Source organism: Protomyctophum bolini (genome assembly GCF_963924005.1).
Source record: "Protomyctophum bolini genome assembly, chromosome: 15".
Classification (NCBI taxonomy): Eukaryota; Metazoa; Chordata; class Actinopteri; order Myctophiformes; family Myctophidae; genus Protomyctophum; species Protomyctophum bolini.
Genome location: NC_137876.1, coordinates 32,993,913 through 33,010,288, shown reverse-complemented (window position 1 = coordinate 33,010,288; position 16,376 = coordinate 32,993,913). Strand labels below are relative to the sequence as shown.

At 42.0% G+C, this 16,376-nt stretch overlaps 2 protein-coding genes across 2 annotated transcripts in view; both read right to left on the bottom strand.

The window, feature by feature from the left end:
• Nucleotides 1-16,376, bottom strand: part of ptgr2 (prostaglandin reductase 2) — a 174,759-nt gene that overhangs the window by 51,887 nt on the left and 106,496 nt on the right. The gene's annotated exons all lie outside the window — the stretch shown is intronic.
• crip1 (cysteine-rich protein 1) lies at nt 137-6,864 on the bottom strand. Its single transcript, XM_080784565.1, has 5 exons — nt 6,676-6,864; nt 1,926-2,020; nt 1,542-1,599; nt 518-581; nt 137-407 (listed from the first exon to the last, which is right to left on the bottom strand). The coding sequence occupies exons 1-4, from the start codon at nt 6,713-6,715 to the stop codon at nt 538-540; spliced, it is 237 nt and encodes a 78-aa protein (XP_080640691.1). The 5' UTR covers nt 6,716-6,864; the 3' UTR covers nt 137-407; nt 518-537.

The following is a 16,376-nucleotide window of genomic DNA, read 5'->3' as shown; positions in this document are numbered from 1 at the left end:
TGTGTGTGTGTGTGTGTGTGTGTGTGTGTGTGCGTGTGCGTGTGCGTGTGCGTGCGCGAGATGTCTTGCCAAAGAACATTTTGTGCGTCACAGGGAGGAGAGGGATTAAAGTAACACCAATAAAACAACAATGACGCAAACTTAAAAAAGAGTTTAATTAGAATGTCAGCCTAGGTACAGGAAGATTGGAATGGACAATCATTCTACCACCAGTGGGGAACACATAGCATTGTTAATTCTCATGTCTTCGGACTAGTATCTACTCTGAAAAATCAATACAAAAATAACAAAATGTACTTCTAGAGGAGAGCGTTATTTGGTTGCAGTTACTGGGTTGTGTGAATGTTGGCTTCTTGATTGTGCTGTATTTTTCAGGCAGGTATCCATTTTTGGTGTGGACAGTTAACCTGAAACCAGAGTGCAACACATGTGAATCTTCAGCACCCATATCAACTGTATGTGCACATTAACAGGAATGCACTGGAATGTAACCAAATGAACAAGATGCAGGGCTCACCTATATTTGTCACCTATTTTTTATTTAGCGAATGTGTGGCTCTCAGCTCCGCCACGTCCGAATCCTGATAGAGAGAGAGAGAGAGAGAGAGAGAGAGAGCGAGAGGCATTATGTCTTGTGAGAATTCCAAACAAATTTGAGGTATTGTGTTTCAAGCGGAAATGGGGAGTAGCAAACCCACAACAATGTTTTCCTGACCCCGGTTGCCCCGTGGGCCTCCTTTTAAAAATACATCTGATGGACTCGACACTGAATCAAACACAACCTGTCGCTATAGAAACACCCTGTCCAAATGTAGCCTAGAATGTCAGCTATTCCTCTAATTCAAGATACCTCTAACAGTCTAAAACAACAACAGCTGTATAGATAGGACTGTCAAATAAGCAGTCGTGGAATAAGTACTCAGATACACTACTCAAGTAAAATATCACAATACACAAGTACTCAAAAGTTAAAGTATACTCAAATTATTCTAAATGTTTGCTGTTTCAGAAATTCTACAAGTAGATCAAGATCTAGTAGATCTGCTATTTTCAAACATCCAAAGAATCAAATAGTGCTTAAGTGGTTATAATGTATGTTTTATGTATTAATAATCTAAATATACAAAGTAAATTAAAATCTTTTTAAATGACTGTAAAAAGTATAATATTTCAATAAGTATTGAAAAATGTAAATACTGAAGTGAACTAAAAGTACCTCAAATTTGTACAGTAGTTCAGTTAATGTACTTAGTTACTTTCCATCACTGCAGATAATTAATTGGAGTGGAGATACTATCATTCCAAGAGTTTGACCCTCATATTATTCTGATGGTCATGTTGATTGGCCAGAGTGAGATAATCCTTTGAGTAACTGTGTGGGAGAGTTTGGTGTTATCGGTCTATGGGTGTTATCTAAGCAGAATATTATTCCACACAGGTTGATGAGGTCAGGGATACCCAGATAATTATTTTTTAATTATCCTGGACTCCATCACAAAATACCTTTTTAACAATATGATAAACTATAGTCCCACTCTTACCTTTAGGTCCGAACAGTGCAGAGTAGCAGGGGTTGTTACAGTATGGTTTGCCATCATGCTACAAGGAACAGAATAGTATTATTTACTACTACAGTATATTATACTTATGATACTACTGAAAACATTCTAGGCATTTCATTTATTGTTCTATGCTACTTTCTCGTATACCTGTAGTTATATACCTAGCTTAACTGTGCCTCAGACCTGGAATGGCTTTATTTTTGTAGCTGTGCAACAGTTACAGTATGTGTGCTGGTTACACTGCACATCTCATTATACACTGTGTGTGTAGTGTACATACATACTGTATGCTTACATACATGTGCCAAATAAGAGTGGAGCTACAGAAACATGTCAGAGGTGTGCGTCTCTCAGGTGTCTTACCTGTGAATGTGAGCCGGCCGAAAGAGTCTTGTTGCACTTCTCACACTTCAGACAGGGCCTGTGCCAGTCCTTTCCCAGTGATGTCACCCTCTCCGCTGTGACAAAGACATGAAAAAATACACCATTAACACACTTAAGAATTTGTACCACATTGTTGTGCCAATTATTTTTGTGTTCAACTTTTTCAAATTTTGTGAATTATTTTGAACATAATGACACAACCAAAATAGGAACGCCAGGGTGAAAGTGGTTAACATGGACTGAAATATAGAAGTAAAATCACAATACACAGACAATGTACTGTCAGACGGCATTGGTTGTGTCACTGTCCATGGTCAGCCTAAGTCATGAACTCCAGAAGCTGTCAGGAATGAGTCTGATCATAAGGCTGTGAGATTTTGTTTTATATTCTAGCCTGGTAGTCGACATTCCTCTCTCCGATAAATTTGAGAACATTGTCTGGGTGTGGTGCTTGAGTGAGTGTGTTGGGCGGGGGGGGGGTTTATAGAGAGGAGGGATAGTCCCAGCGGAATTTACCCCCCCCCTACACCATAAACCCTGATAAAGAATCTCTTTATCTGCGAGGCTGATTTTCACAAACACCCATCATGAGGATCGTAAAATTCCAGGGAGTCATATGTTTTCAGGATATTATACGACCAGATATATTTGAGAGTTTGGCTGGCTGTTGACTGCAAAGACTAATCATTATAAGGACAAGCATAAGGCCCAAACATCTGTATCCATGTGCGTACGTGCGTACATGTGTGCGTACGTGAAGGACTCATACATCAGGCCAAGGCGGTTGACCCAACTAGAGACAGGAAATGCTGACTGGAGCTTCATGTTTTTGAGCACTGAGGCTATTGCTGTCCCATATGAGCTAAAAGCAACAAATCTGTCATAAAGATGTTCAAGGAACACGAAAAACGTTACTGGAATCAGCAGAGATGTGAAAAACACTCAAGGGACGAAAAGACAAATCCATGGCAAGAGGAAATGTGTTATCGGTGAAGTTGTGTATTATGCATAAGTTTAAAAAAAGCCTTTTGGTTTCTGACTAGTGCTATTACATGTTAAGACCACCATATTACCATAACCACATCTATCATGTTATTATCCTTATTTTATCGTAATACACAGAAAATTTGGATATTATTATCCTTGTTTTCTCAAGAAAGATGCATGGATATGAAGGGAGCTATGATTACGGAACAAGCTGGGATTGTTGTCTAGAGTAGACCACTGGGACCAGGGTCAAGAGTCTCAGGTCTGACTGGTACTAGTTGACATGTTCCAGTACACTGCGGTGGTGGAATGGACCAGGGTCAAGAGTCTCAGGTCTGACTGGTACTGGTTGACATGTACACTGCCGTGGTGGAATGGACCAGGGTCAAGAGTCTCAGGTCTGACTGGTACTGGTTGACATGTTCCAGTACACTGTGGTGGTGGAATGGACCAGGGTCAAGAGTCTCAGGTCTGACTGGTACTGGTTGACATGTTCCAGTACACTGTGGTGGTGGAATGGACCAGGGTCAAGAGTCTCAGGTCTGACTGGTACTGGTTGACATGTTCCAGTACACTGTGGTGGTGGAATGGACCAGGGTCAAGAGTCTCAGGTCTGACTGGTACTGGTTGACATGTTCCAGTACACTGTGGTGGTGGAATGGACCAGGGTCAAGAGTCTCAGGTCTGACTGGTACTGGTTGACATGTTCCAGTACACTGCGGTGGTGGAATGGAATTCCCGACCAAGGCATGCTCTGCACTAATTACTGTACTCCCCTTCCAATAACAAGTCACTGTGGTCAGGCAACAACAGGCCCCCCTCTGTCTTGCTTTCAGACACACACAGTTGACAGACAGTATTAATCATATTAACCCTGGCATCCCTATTTTGTGCCTGTCATTATAGGCGAAAGTCTTCCCGCCCTTGTTGGCTGTCGGGTTTGAGCAAACATGGACATGATGGAGCAGATTGTTTTATGCATGGGCTGTTTAATTTCCCCCCTGGTGTTAGGAAGACAAATTGGCTGTGACAAAGGGTGTAAGAGGCACAAAGAATGAGCTGATCTGCTCCTTGCATCAAGTGTTGGAGTATTATGGATCATGTCCAGTATACACACACCATTCACTACATCCTGTCCAATAGGGAAAAAAGAAAAAGGAAAGACTAATGGGAAAGTTGTTAATGGAAGAGTGTTCTGAATCCCCCAAAATAATTAGGATGGCACCTGGATAGTTCCATGGAATAAGAGCTTTCTCCATTAACATTGCACCCCCCCCCCCCCTTTAATGTTTTTTTAAAGAAAGGATATAAAAGAAAGGATATAAATCTATCTATCTCTGTCAATCTCTCTTCAGTGTATGTGGCCAATAGTCCAAAGGCAGTATGTGGACTTGCATAGTTTCCAGTGAGATTTGGGAAGCAGCTTTTATTGCCTTCTTGCCCGCTTCAGCCACGCTGGAAAGCACGTTCCAAGCCCTCATCATTGGACGAGGCAGGCAGGCAGCAGTAGCATGATTGTTTCCATCTGAGAGCATTTCAGTTACACCAAAACAGACGAGCAGAGAGAGAAAAGAGGGCAGGGTGGTGCGGTGTGGGGATGTGAGGTGTCGTGAGGTGACGTCCTCACAGGAAACAGTGTGAGTATGTCAGGTTCCTGCAGCTTGAGGGGGTGAGTCAAATTACATGAGGCAGGTTACAGTATAATAGAGCAGGTCTTTGGACGGGCTTTGTTGAACACTGCTGTGGACATCTGGAAAAGCTGAAGGGTTAACGATTTCACTGCCCTTGCAGTTTGGCTCAGCCACCGAAATTGGAGGATGTGTGTTAAACGTGTTGTTGATGGGTTATTGATGCAGACATTTTCTGCTCTCAAATCCATGGACTGGACATAACGCATTGCCATCATTATGCTCATCCATCTATGCTCTCAATCAAGAAGCCCTATTTATACTTCAGCTAGCCAATTGTGGAACATTTCTGAAAGAAATGTGAAAAACGCTGGGATGCCAGAGTGAAATGGACTGAAAGGAAACTGATAACTCAGCATCACAGTAGCCTAAAGAAAACAAAGTATTGTTTTATTGCACTTTTGCCCTGAACTATTTTACACATAGGCCTAAGTGCACTTTCTCCTGTCACATGATACAAAAAAATGCTTTGCTTGTTTTGGCCAACAGTGTACATTTCATCCACGAAAAGGAAGAATGGAAACGATGGGTCCCAAGCCACAGGGTCAATTCATCTGACTGACAGTCCAAAGCCACAGCTCATATAGAACGAGGCTTTGAAGGCTTGTGCTAGACACTGCTCTGTGTCTCCGGAGATGCGTTACTCTCTTCTGCTACCGCAGCACTGACAATGTGACAAATGGACCAAGACACATGAAATGAACCTCGTCCTTTCTTCCCCAGGTGCCCTGATCACTCCCATACAGGGTGTAGGCTACAGATGGAGCCATTTATACTCGAGATACAAATAGATAAATTAACTGAGGATTACAGACTTAAAGCTCCTATCTGGAAGTTATTTAATGAAAACATTATGTTTTACCAATCTGCATGGCAGAGTATGTTAATAATACAAATATAACTAGACGAACATCTGCAGTGGATTGGATGGAGGTGGTCTTACTCAGAGAAAAGTGTGTGGGGCATAGGCGATTTCTTTTTAGGGTACCAAACACATTTTTTTTTTTTGTAATATCTGGGTACACATCTGTGAGAACTCAATGGGCTGGCTAAGTTATAGAATATAAACAACTAAATATGCAAGACACATACTTATTTTTCTAGACACTATTTGATTTATTTACTCATTTCGGAGAATACAATATCCGATCAGCATGTGAGTCATGACAGTGTCAATCATGTAATGTTGCTGTTCATTACAAAGCATGAATGAAATGAAAAATATAAATGAGTATGAAGTTATAATTGACAAAAAACCCCCCCCCCCTTAAAATCGCCTATGGTGTGGGGTAGGTAGGACACCTACTGGTTGACAAGTAGTATTTCCTGAAGCTCATAAGCACAGGAGGATTGGCATCTCTCATGCAGGAAACAAGGGATGGAATCCCAGGTAGGACATTGACATACTGTCATACAGAATGAATAATGCATTATTGCAGCTTAAAGACATTTTACTTCCTCTCCCCATCTAGTATTTTCTTTCCATGTAAAACTCGTCACTCATAAAGCAGTATAGCCATAAATCAACAATTCCCAGAGGGTAACCGTGAACTAACCTTCACCTCCAGACCAGTTAACAAGACCATCTATAAACAGCAGCACACCTTCATAAAAGGTAGTAGCCTAGTATGAGCTTTTAATCTAGCTAGTTTTATGCTTGTCTGCAAAAAATGTTTTGATCTGCTACTGCCTGCAAGCCCGGCATGTCTTGGCCAGCACATTCTTGTATATATTGTTTTAATCTCACTGAGTGAGGCTCCATCCTGGTAGGTTAAATAAAATAAATAAAAACAACTAGGCTATAATTCAAATAATCATTTCTGGTATTTATTTATTATAGACCATAATTATGTCAAAGCACATGCTTGTTAATATCAGGAAATAGCCCTGACAGCATATTATAGTATATTAACTCTGCAGTTGTTGAATGCATATAGTTCTGCTTCTGCACATCACTCACAGAATATCAACAACACATTCATTGCTTAGAGGAACTATATAGCAAGAAAATATATCAATCAAAGAGAGAGAGAGAGATAAAAAACTTTACTTACCAAAGTAAACTTCCTTGTCGCACTTTGGACACTTGGGCATTTTGCAGTTTTATGTGTGGTAAATGTCCAGAAGAGAAATGATTCTTGTTAAAAAATGAACAAAGTAGCGACCCTGCTATATCCCACCTGTTACAATGACCACGCCTTGTTCTGAAGTGCAGATGTGTGCGGCTTCCCCTATTTATACCACTCAGGAAATAGTCGTGCTCAGTCAAGCTTTTTTTCTTCCCTTTTTCTGAATAGAGGGAGAGGCTTGACTCAGAGAGAGAGAGAAAGAGAGAAGGGGGGGGTTGTGTGTGTGTGTGTGTGTGTGTGTGTGCGCGCGCGCGCGTGTGTGTGTGTGTGTGTGTGTGTGTGTGTGTGTGTGTGTGTGTGTGTGTGTGTGTGTGTGTGTGTGTGTGTGTGTGTGTGTGTGTGTGTGTGTGTGTGTGTGTGTGTGTGTGTGTGTGTGTGTGTGTGTGTGTGTGTGTGTGTGTGCATGCGTGCGTGCGCGCGTGCGTGCGTGCGTGCGTGTGCATGCGTGTATAGAGGAAGACAGACTCAAGAGCCTTTACACCACACCAAAACACCACAGAGTGAAAGCACATCTGTCTGTAATTTAAGAACTTATATCATCCACTATCAGTCACTCACTGTATGGGTAAATTTTTACACATTCCATTAACTCTGTATGGCTGTGTAGGCCTATAGGCTTTCTGCTATGGCTTTGCTTTGCAGCATGACACCTGAAACTTCAGTCAAATAATTAGGCCTACTATGGTGTATTTCACGCTCTGCTCTACCCCCTAATCTTCATAAGTAGTTTTGTAAAATGTCACCAAGGGAATTAATTATTCTTTTGTGAAAGCCTTTATATTATTTAGGCTACACCTCTGCTGCCTTTGGGTAGCTTCATTACACCTTCCCAGAACAAAGTGAAGAAACCACAGGGAAAAGAATACATTTGATGTTATTTATCAGCAGTGATTATCTTATCATTTATATGCATAGGATCACAGGAATATTTTGTTACCTATATTGACATAGCACCCTGACTCAGGCCCTTGCAGTCTTGTATCCGTGGCGTGTAGGCAGGTAGGTCTATCTGGGAATCTCTAACGTTATTATAATGTCGCAATAAATGTAATATTCATTTGCACTGTAAACGCCTATAATGATGCTGTTCTTTTCTTGAAAGCACAGCTGTGTTCTTAACTGTATGTATTACCTGGATTGCCCTCAGCTAGAAACTGACACAAGCAGAGGAGCTCCCCTTTGGCTCTGTAATTATCTGTTTGAAATATGATCAGTGGTGGAAGAAGTACAGACAAGTACTTAGATACTCTGAAGTAAAAGATTGTCAAATGTTTTCAAAAGCCAAAGTATAAAATAATTGGTTAATGGCAATGCATGTTTGGGAATAATAATGGAAATTTGCAAAGTAACTTTTTACTGGGTTTTTTTTTTGCGGCTTTCGACTTTATTTTATATTTTTCGTAGAGGGACAGACAGTAAGCTGACAGGAAATGGGGGAGAGAGATGAGGGAGTGACATGCAGTAAAGGCAGTAAAAGTTAAAAAAGGAAGTAAAAATACAACTAAAAGTTGTACTTAACTACGAATATTACAGTATTCAAGTACTAGTTACTTTCCACCACTGATAATATGATATTCCACACGTCACTGCTGTCCAGCGCAGAATGGTTAGCCTGGTGATGATACTTGTACTGTAATCCAAGGTGCTTGCTTTGTCCACATTGACACTGATTGTGGAGGCAAACATTCTAATGTACTGGGTGGAATATAAGTGAGGCGATACGCTTTTTATTTATTTACTTTACTATTACATGCTTCTTCCGTTTTAAAGTACCTTGACATATGGAACATGCTATAGAAAATAGAAATTATTACTTGTTATTAGTACAAGTTGCAGTACACGGTCAGATCCTCAGTGTTAATGTATCCATTTGTAACTCATTTGGTGACGATTGGAAAGTCTCAGTGTTAACGCTGAGGTTTACAGCGTAACTTAACCTTTAGGCTTGGCCATGTGTCAGAGCCGCTCATAAAATCAATGAACAGCCTAGCAACCATACATCCACCCACCCATGTGATGATACTGTAGCAAAACCATGCATGGCATGATGTCATTATACGTGATGCGTTTGGCACAGACAGTGTTTTGACTCCCAGCTCACTCAATCCATTTTGAGTCCCGCCTCTTCACACAATTATTGCAACGCTAGCTGATCACACCCAAGTCCAGGGAACACACTCTATCAATGCACAGTTCAAAGGGTAAGCTTAGGTAACTGTGTGTGCGTGCGCGCGCACACACACACACACACACACACACACACACACACACACACACACACACACACACACACACACACACACACACACACACACACACACACATATTTATGGTTCTAAAGCTGTGCACACAGCCTGTACACGATACATACACGTCTCAGGACATTAAGGTGGTCAGGGTGCAGAAGGTAGTGGTATATGCTGTCACGGCACACCCCAAACCCTGCATGGGAATTCAATGTTATTATATGATATCAACACTCGTTGCTATGGGCTTCCAGATATTTTGACTGGCCGTGCAAGACTCATTGAGCTGACAGACCGGTAGTGAATATGGCCCTACCTGTTCACTGCTCATCATGGCACCAGTATCTGGGCCAGCACAATATTCATGGTCCAACACTTTTTGGCCTCCATGTTTCCTTGGCAGTTCATTTGTTTACATACTGTAGTAGAAGATTAAGACAATAACTGAAAAAACCGTCGGGGGAAAAGGGACATATATAATTATTTGTGTGTGTGTGTGTGTGTGTGTGTGTGTGTGTGTGTGTGTGTGTGTGTGTGTGTGTGTGTGTGTGTGTGTGTGTGTGTGTGTGTGTGTGTGTGTGTGTGTGTGTGTGTGTGTGTGTGTGTGTGTGTGTGTGTGTGTGTGTGTGTGTTTTTTTGGGGGGGGGGGGGGGGTCTAGCCTTTAGTCAGTGGAGAGCAATCTGGGAACCCTGGGCCATCGGCAAAAAAAAGGAAAAAAAACAATTTGGTGGCTGCTAAATCTGTCTTGAGAGATTAGTGGAGACTGGAGAGAGACAGTAAACAGGAGAGAGAGAGAGAGAGAGAGTAGGGGACTAACATGCAGCGAATGGTCTGGCCAGCCGGGAATCGAACCAGGGACTCGCTGTCAGGCATTAGAGCATTGGTCGCCCGCAGGAAAGCCATAATCTATCTGCACTTTATAGCCGTCTCATGATCAGAACAGTCCTCTATGTTACTACTGTTTATACAGCATTTAAAGAGTCTCTGTTAGTACTCTCCCTCCCCCTTGTATCCATCGCTCACTTTCTGGCATTACAGCTGAAGTGAATGCAGTATTGCCTCCATTTTTGTTTGAGAGTTGGATTGCATAACTCATTCAATAGCTTGAATAAACCGACTACTTTCACCATGTGACACTTTCACATGTCAATGATGAAGTATTATAAATAGGGTTTAAGTTGTTGAATTGCTGAAGGAACAAAAGACTTGGCTAAACTTAGCTAGGATCCTTCCTTTGCCCTGGTGGCTTAGTTGGAACCTGTTGTCTAGAGGGTGAGTAGGGTCACTGATGATGCAATCAGCCACAATCAGAATGAGGTCTTTGCACAGCTGTGCGACTAACATCTGGTCACACCCAGAGCCATAGAGTAAGACAGAGTTACGCAAACTCCGTTCACTTCATGGGGCCAGTCCAATGGCGGCTCTTCTATAGACTTCTATTGGTTTGTCCCTAAGTTTACGGAATGAAATGGAGTCTATGGGCTCGCGCAAGTACATGAACCACGTGACCGGGCTGTTTTCTGCCCCCTCAATATCGCAACTCTTCTATTAGATGGATCTGGTCACACCCAATAACACGCCATCCTGATAATGTGCATTATCAGGACAGGCAACCCATCATGTCTTGGATGCATATACGTTACCAAACACACAAATCAGGTCAAAGTACATGATGCTTTGTAGCAGTGGTTCCCAAACGTTTTCATGTCAAGGACCCCCAAATTGACACAAATTATCCCGCGGACCCCCATTTGAAAAGATGTTCCAGGGACCCACATGCATAAAAGAAGATTCTTATGACTCTAAGCAGTGATTCTCAATCATTTTAATTTCAAGGACCGCCAGTGCCTGCATACGGATCCCTATTTAAAATAATTAATATAAAATTAATTTAACTCTGAGAGTGATTTGTACACTGTCTACTCTCAGAGTTACAGACCCTTAAGGGTCCATTTGGTTCCTTACTATCATTTAGCTGGGGACCCCCTGGAACTCCCTGAAGGACCCCTAGGGGTCCCGCCGGAACCCACTTTGGGAACCACTGCTCTGTAGCATTTCTATGTAATTTGTAAAACAGTTACAAGATATAACGATCAACATTACAAAACTGAGCAATTTCCGTATAAGAAATTATATTTGCTGTTGCAGTTTGAACTTCAAAGTCGTATATTCTTTGAACATCAGCGGGTCGTCCTCACCTCGTCACAGATGCAAACGCATTCACAACCAATAGCTCACCACCATACTTTAATCTTATTGCCATGGGAACCAAACAAAGAGCTCTCAATAGGCCATTGTATGATGATAAAACACAGACCTTTGGTCCTTTATTTCCCCAGTGGTGTGGAAGAGAGCAGCCTGAGAATATATAGCTTCACTTATTGGTCCCTTGACTTGCCTTTTTCTGTTATCTCTAAGTTGGATTTTTATGTGTTTCAAAAGTGCTATTTCTGCTTCTATTTTGTGGGGGAAATGGAATGACAGTTGAAAACCACAAATACCAAAGCCATGGCTCCCATAGTCCCGGACCATTTGTAAACTGTCCAAGTTGAGGATTTGTGACTGAAAGGCAAGTTCCCAAAATAATCTATTTGGGTGAAAAGCATGCTGATTGCTCCAGAGAACCTTGGATGAACATGGTGAAAGAATTGCTGCATCCATGTATGAGTGCAGAATGCAGATTTGAGCATTGCTGCATCCATGTTCACTCAATTTAGCATCTAAAAGAATTATATGTGAGTGGCTGGTAGCTTAGATAGATTTATGTGGCCACACTTTTCCTGAGTCACACTAGGTAGACTCACAGCTAGGTGTGACTCTACCTAGTGTGACTATCATTACACAGTTACATACCCCAAAGGATACATCAGCCATTCCCACACACTCTATACTCACAACACATCTTGTATATCTGCTGTTTTCACTGAATGTGTGTGCCAGAATGTTCATGTGGTTAAGCCAAGCACCGTGCTGTTGTCTGCCCCCTGCAAGTGGGCACTTGCTATAATAGGTTTCCACTGTCATTACCAGCAGACCTTTTCTGACGGAGGGACTCTCCAGAGTTCACTGGGATAGTTAAATTGCCTCGAATCAGGTCAGTGCATGAGCAGCTCAGTCAAAGTGCTCATCTATCCCAGTGCCACCCAGGTGGTTATGAGGACCACACGGTGCCATACTCTGCCCTCAGATCTGGGGTTTTCTCTGGGCTGTCTTCCAGACAGAGAGGTAGCCACCTGTTTTATCACGACTCTCTCCCTGTAATTAGATCTCTGAATAATCAGTCCTATATGCCGCCCTTGAGTTCATGATGGCTATGGACTGGAGGTTTGAGGTTAGTGTCGTATACGCCGCCCTGGAAAGCTTAGATGTACAAGTCTACCAGCATTCAGTATGTAGAGTGAGTAGAGTAGACTTTATCTGATTGCCCAGCCTACAAAGGGACTTCCTGTAAGAGAAGCCATCGCTCCAGTTGCCAGGGAAGAAGACAGACAGTACAACATCAGATTCAGTCAGAGAGAAGACAGGGAGGGACAGAAAACACATCATCACAGTCAGGCTAGGGCAGGGACCATAGTAAAGACATCATCACAGGGCAGGGACAGAGCCAACAACATCACAGACAGAGACACAGGGTGGAGTGAGAGAGATTGGCAAGATGGGGTGAGATAGCACCGATCTTGCGCAAACTTGTTCTTGTTGCTTCTTAAAGTCATAACAAGAGAGACGACTGTGCATGTTGCACCATTCAGCTATTCTCAAATCCTGAAAATACAGTATATACAATTTTTTTTTGTTACATTTCTGCTGGACTCTGAAGGCATACACTACTACAGCCCCGTTAATTTCGCTGCAAGTCTGTGGAAAGAAAGTCTGAGTCAATACGCATGAAAATTACAGTATAGTATACTGTAGCATAGCATCTGCATCACATTCAAACTTGCTAATGATACTAATACATTTCCTGCATGTGTGAAAATAAGCGCAATTGCCTGTTTTAGCTGAACCAATACTGTCTAGGGTTGTGGTATCCATGTTGGAACTGCAATTATCCGCACTGATGGATCACACTGTGCAGAGGGAATGAGAGAGCAGAACCCAAAACAAACAAACATGAACTTGTGATTAGGTAATGAGGGAGTGAATTAAAACAAGCTGTGGCAGGGTGTAGGTCATCAGCCTTACAAATGCCTTGACAGAAAAGAAGAATGACTGACAGGCATGGGGCCTGCAGAATCCAACATGGTTGACATACGTAGACCATGCAGCATTTTATTTAACTGTAAAATACTGTAAAATAGATTTTCAGTTTTACAGGATATCCCAAACATATTTGTGATAATGCATTTCCAATATCTACAATATATTTGAAAAACATGTTTTTGGCATAGGCCTAAAAATGTTCTTTTCTTTATGGGGTAGGTCATCAGTCGTACGAAGATATTTCAATGATGGGAAGTTTGGGAACAGTGTAAGGAAGAGAGGCTTGAAAGGCCTGAAAGACGGACATGATGCAGACAGACCATTACCTCAGAGATGGTGGCAGTTGTATAAGCGTGGGCATGGTGTCTTTCAAGTTGAGATACTGTCACCAATGGCGAATGAGAAGAGATAGAAGAGGAAGTGTCTCAGTTTCACAAGTTACATGCACACACACATGCAAACGGGTGTGCGTGCGCACATGCACACACACCACACACATTTTAAATGTTTATTTATGTCCGCATAATCAGAAGTACAGGAATATTTGTACAAAGGACATAAACACTGCCAGTGCAGTCAGACAATGGGAGAACAGCCAGTTACAAAGTGCATAGAAGGCAAACATTGCTACATACAGTACAGTATATAGTATATACAGTCACAGTTTTCTATTTTTCACATATTTTTTGTGCTTTCTTCCTTTATTGATATTGATATTAAAGCGGAGATTTGACAGGAAACTGGGAACGTTTTTGTGAGTGACACTCAGCAGGGGTTGGCCGGGCTCAGGAATCGAACCCCTGGACTCGCTGTCAGGCTGTATAAGAGCCTACTGTATATGATACTTAACCACTAGGCCATCGGTGTCCCCAGATTGTTACAGTTGAAAGCAGAATTCATCTTTTGAGCAGTACCAGTCAGCACATTTATGGGCGTCGTTACTTGATTGGCATTAGCAGGTGGCCTGATTAAATTAATCAGCTCCAGATGGTAAAGGTTGACTAAATGGAATTCAGACAGGATACTACCAGACTGTGTGTGTAATGATGCATAAGTGCCTTAGGCACATGAGACCACAAGTTGCAGACGACTAATGTGATATTCGGACAATGTCCTCCTTTCATATCTTTTCTTGTGGATTAAATCTTGTTGAACATTCTACCAAAACATAATGGACTCTTTTCCAAGATCGCCAGGTTGAAGTTGGAAAGTATCATGGCTTGGGCTGGTCCAGTGACGCCATCGCAGGAAGCATATGACCCTTGCCAACAGACGTGGCCTACAGGTAATCACACTGGTAAAAGCACCTGTTTTGCTACTGTACATGTGCTGACGGTTGAATAATCTGTTCCTGTTGGAGGTTGCACACGCATACATACACACCATAGGCACTCACTCACTCACTCACTCACTCACTCACTCTCACACACACACACACACACACACACACACACACACACACACACACACACACACACACACACACACACACACACACACACACACACACACACACACACACACACACACACTCTCTCTCTCTCTATCTGCTCTCTTTTGATGTTCTATTACAGTACCTCAGACTCCAGATCAGTTTCCTGTGATGATGTAATTTCCTTTGTGACGTCATGTGAGTGTGAAACACTGCAGAATCATGTGGTTGCTGGGTTGGGTTCGATAATGCTTGGCGGGGTGATTATCAATATTGAGTCTGAAGAAGTCAACCCTGACACACCTGTATTGTCAGTCAGCACTAACACGTCTGTCATACTAGTACAGAGTATAAATTATAGCTGAACTAATTAGGTAAAGAGGATACGTGATATGCCCTAGTAGTTTCAGATGATTTCATGTAGCTGAAAGGTCTCATATGCAGGCTTGATTCCCCAAAAAGGATTGAGTCAGGCAACAGAATTCATAGCGCCCACCGTTACTGTGTTGATATAAGCAACATCACCAGATTCAAGCTGGAGACTTATGTTTTATACCCCCTAACCTAAAATACCTTTCATGCTCTCTGTATGCTCATTGGTAGCCTACAGGTTCTGCATGCTAAAATCTTCTTCTGTTGTCCGTTCGGCTTCCTCTGTGGTCACTGTACTGTACTGTACTGTACTGTACTGTACTGTACTGTACTGTACTGTACTGTACTGTACTGTACTGTACAAGCCCTCTTCCCTGGCCTGTGTGTATCTGTGTTAGGCTGTGCAACAGTGACACTTGGTGGTGAACAAACACTATAACGCTATTTCTGTGCTCGGACACAGCCAGGGACACAGGGACAGACAGACCCAGGGACCCAGCCACCCAGTGGTTGCACCACTCCTATAAATACATGCTTATACCCTTTTATATGTATATTATGTAAATATATACAATTCAGTGCCTCTCAGTTGGAGAAACATTGAATTTCATGTAGATAGCCTATAGCATTTTTGTTACAGTTATTCAAGGGATATGGGATACTTTGTAGAGTTAGAGTTTTGTGACTCTGTTAAAGTGAGAAACTCAGCAAAACAACGCATCCAGTCAATGAACCTTCATCACAATAGGATGTTGACAATAACTATGCAGAATCTGAGATTTTTTTTAAATTCTTTTGGCATTTTTAAGCGCATTTATGGTATTTCTAAACAGTAGGACTATGGTTCGCAATGACATACATAAAGACTTCCTCAATTGCCTTAGACATAATGTCACTTTGTCCTTGCTCACATATCTGTAGAGAGATTATTATAACATTACATCATCAGAGAAGCTAGTGTTTCATCTTTCATCAGGTGTGCCCCGTGCCCGGGTGCAGACCACTTTGCACTCATATCCTCTGAGCTTCACCACTTTGCCAGCACACGTGTTTTTATATGTGTTAATAGTGAGTGAATGAGGTGACTACAACAGGTATTGTTGGAGTCGTGGGGTTTATGGATGCTAGTTCTCTAGAGTCGGACAAATACTTTTCTTGCATAGTCTCATCGAAAACATTCCAGAGTCCTCCTGCTATTTTTTTGTGTTTGATTTGGACTGTTTGATTTGCGTTTCACATGTGGCACACAGTCAAAACAAATACACATGTTATTATATGTACACACTCACACACAAATGCACACACTCACACACAAAACATATAAATCATGAGAATTACATTATTAAGTCCCAAATGGCCATTATCAACTGCATTC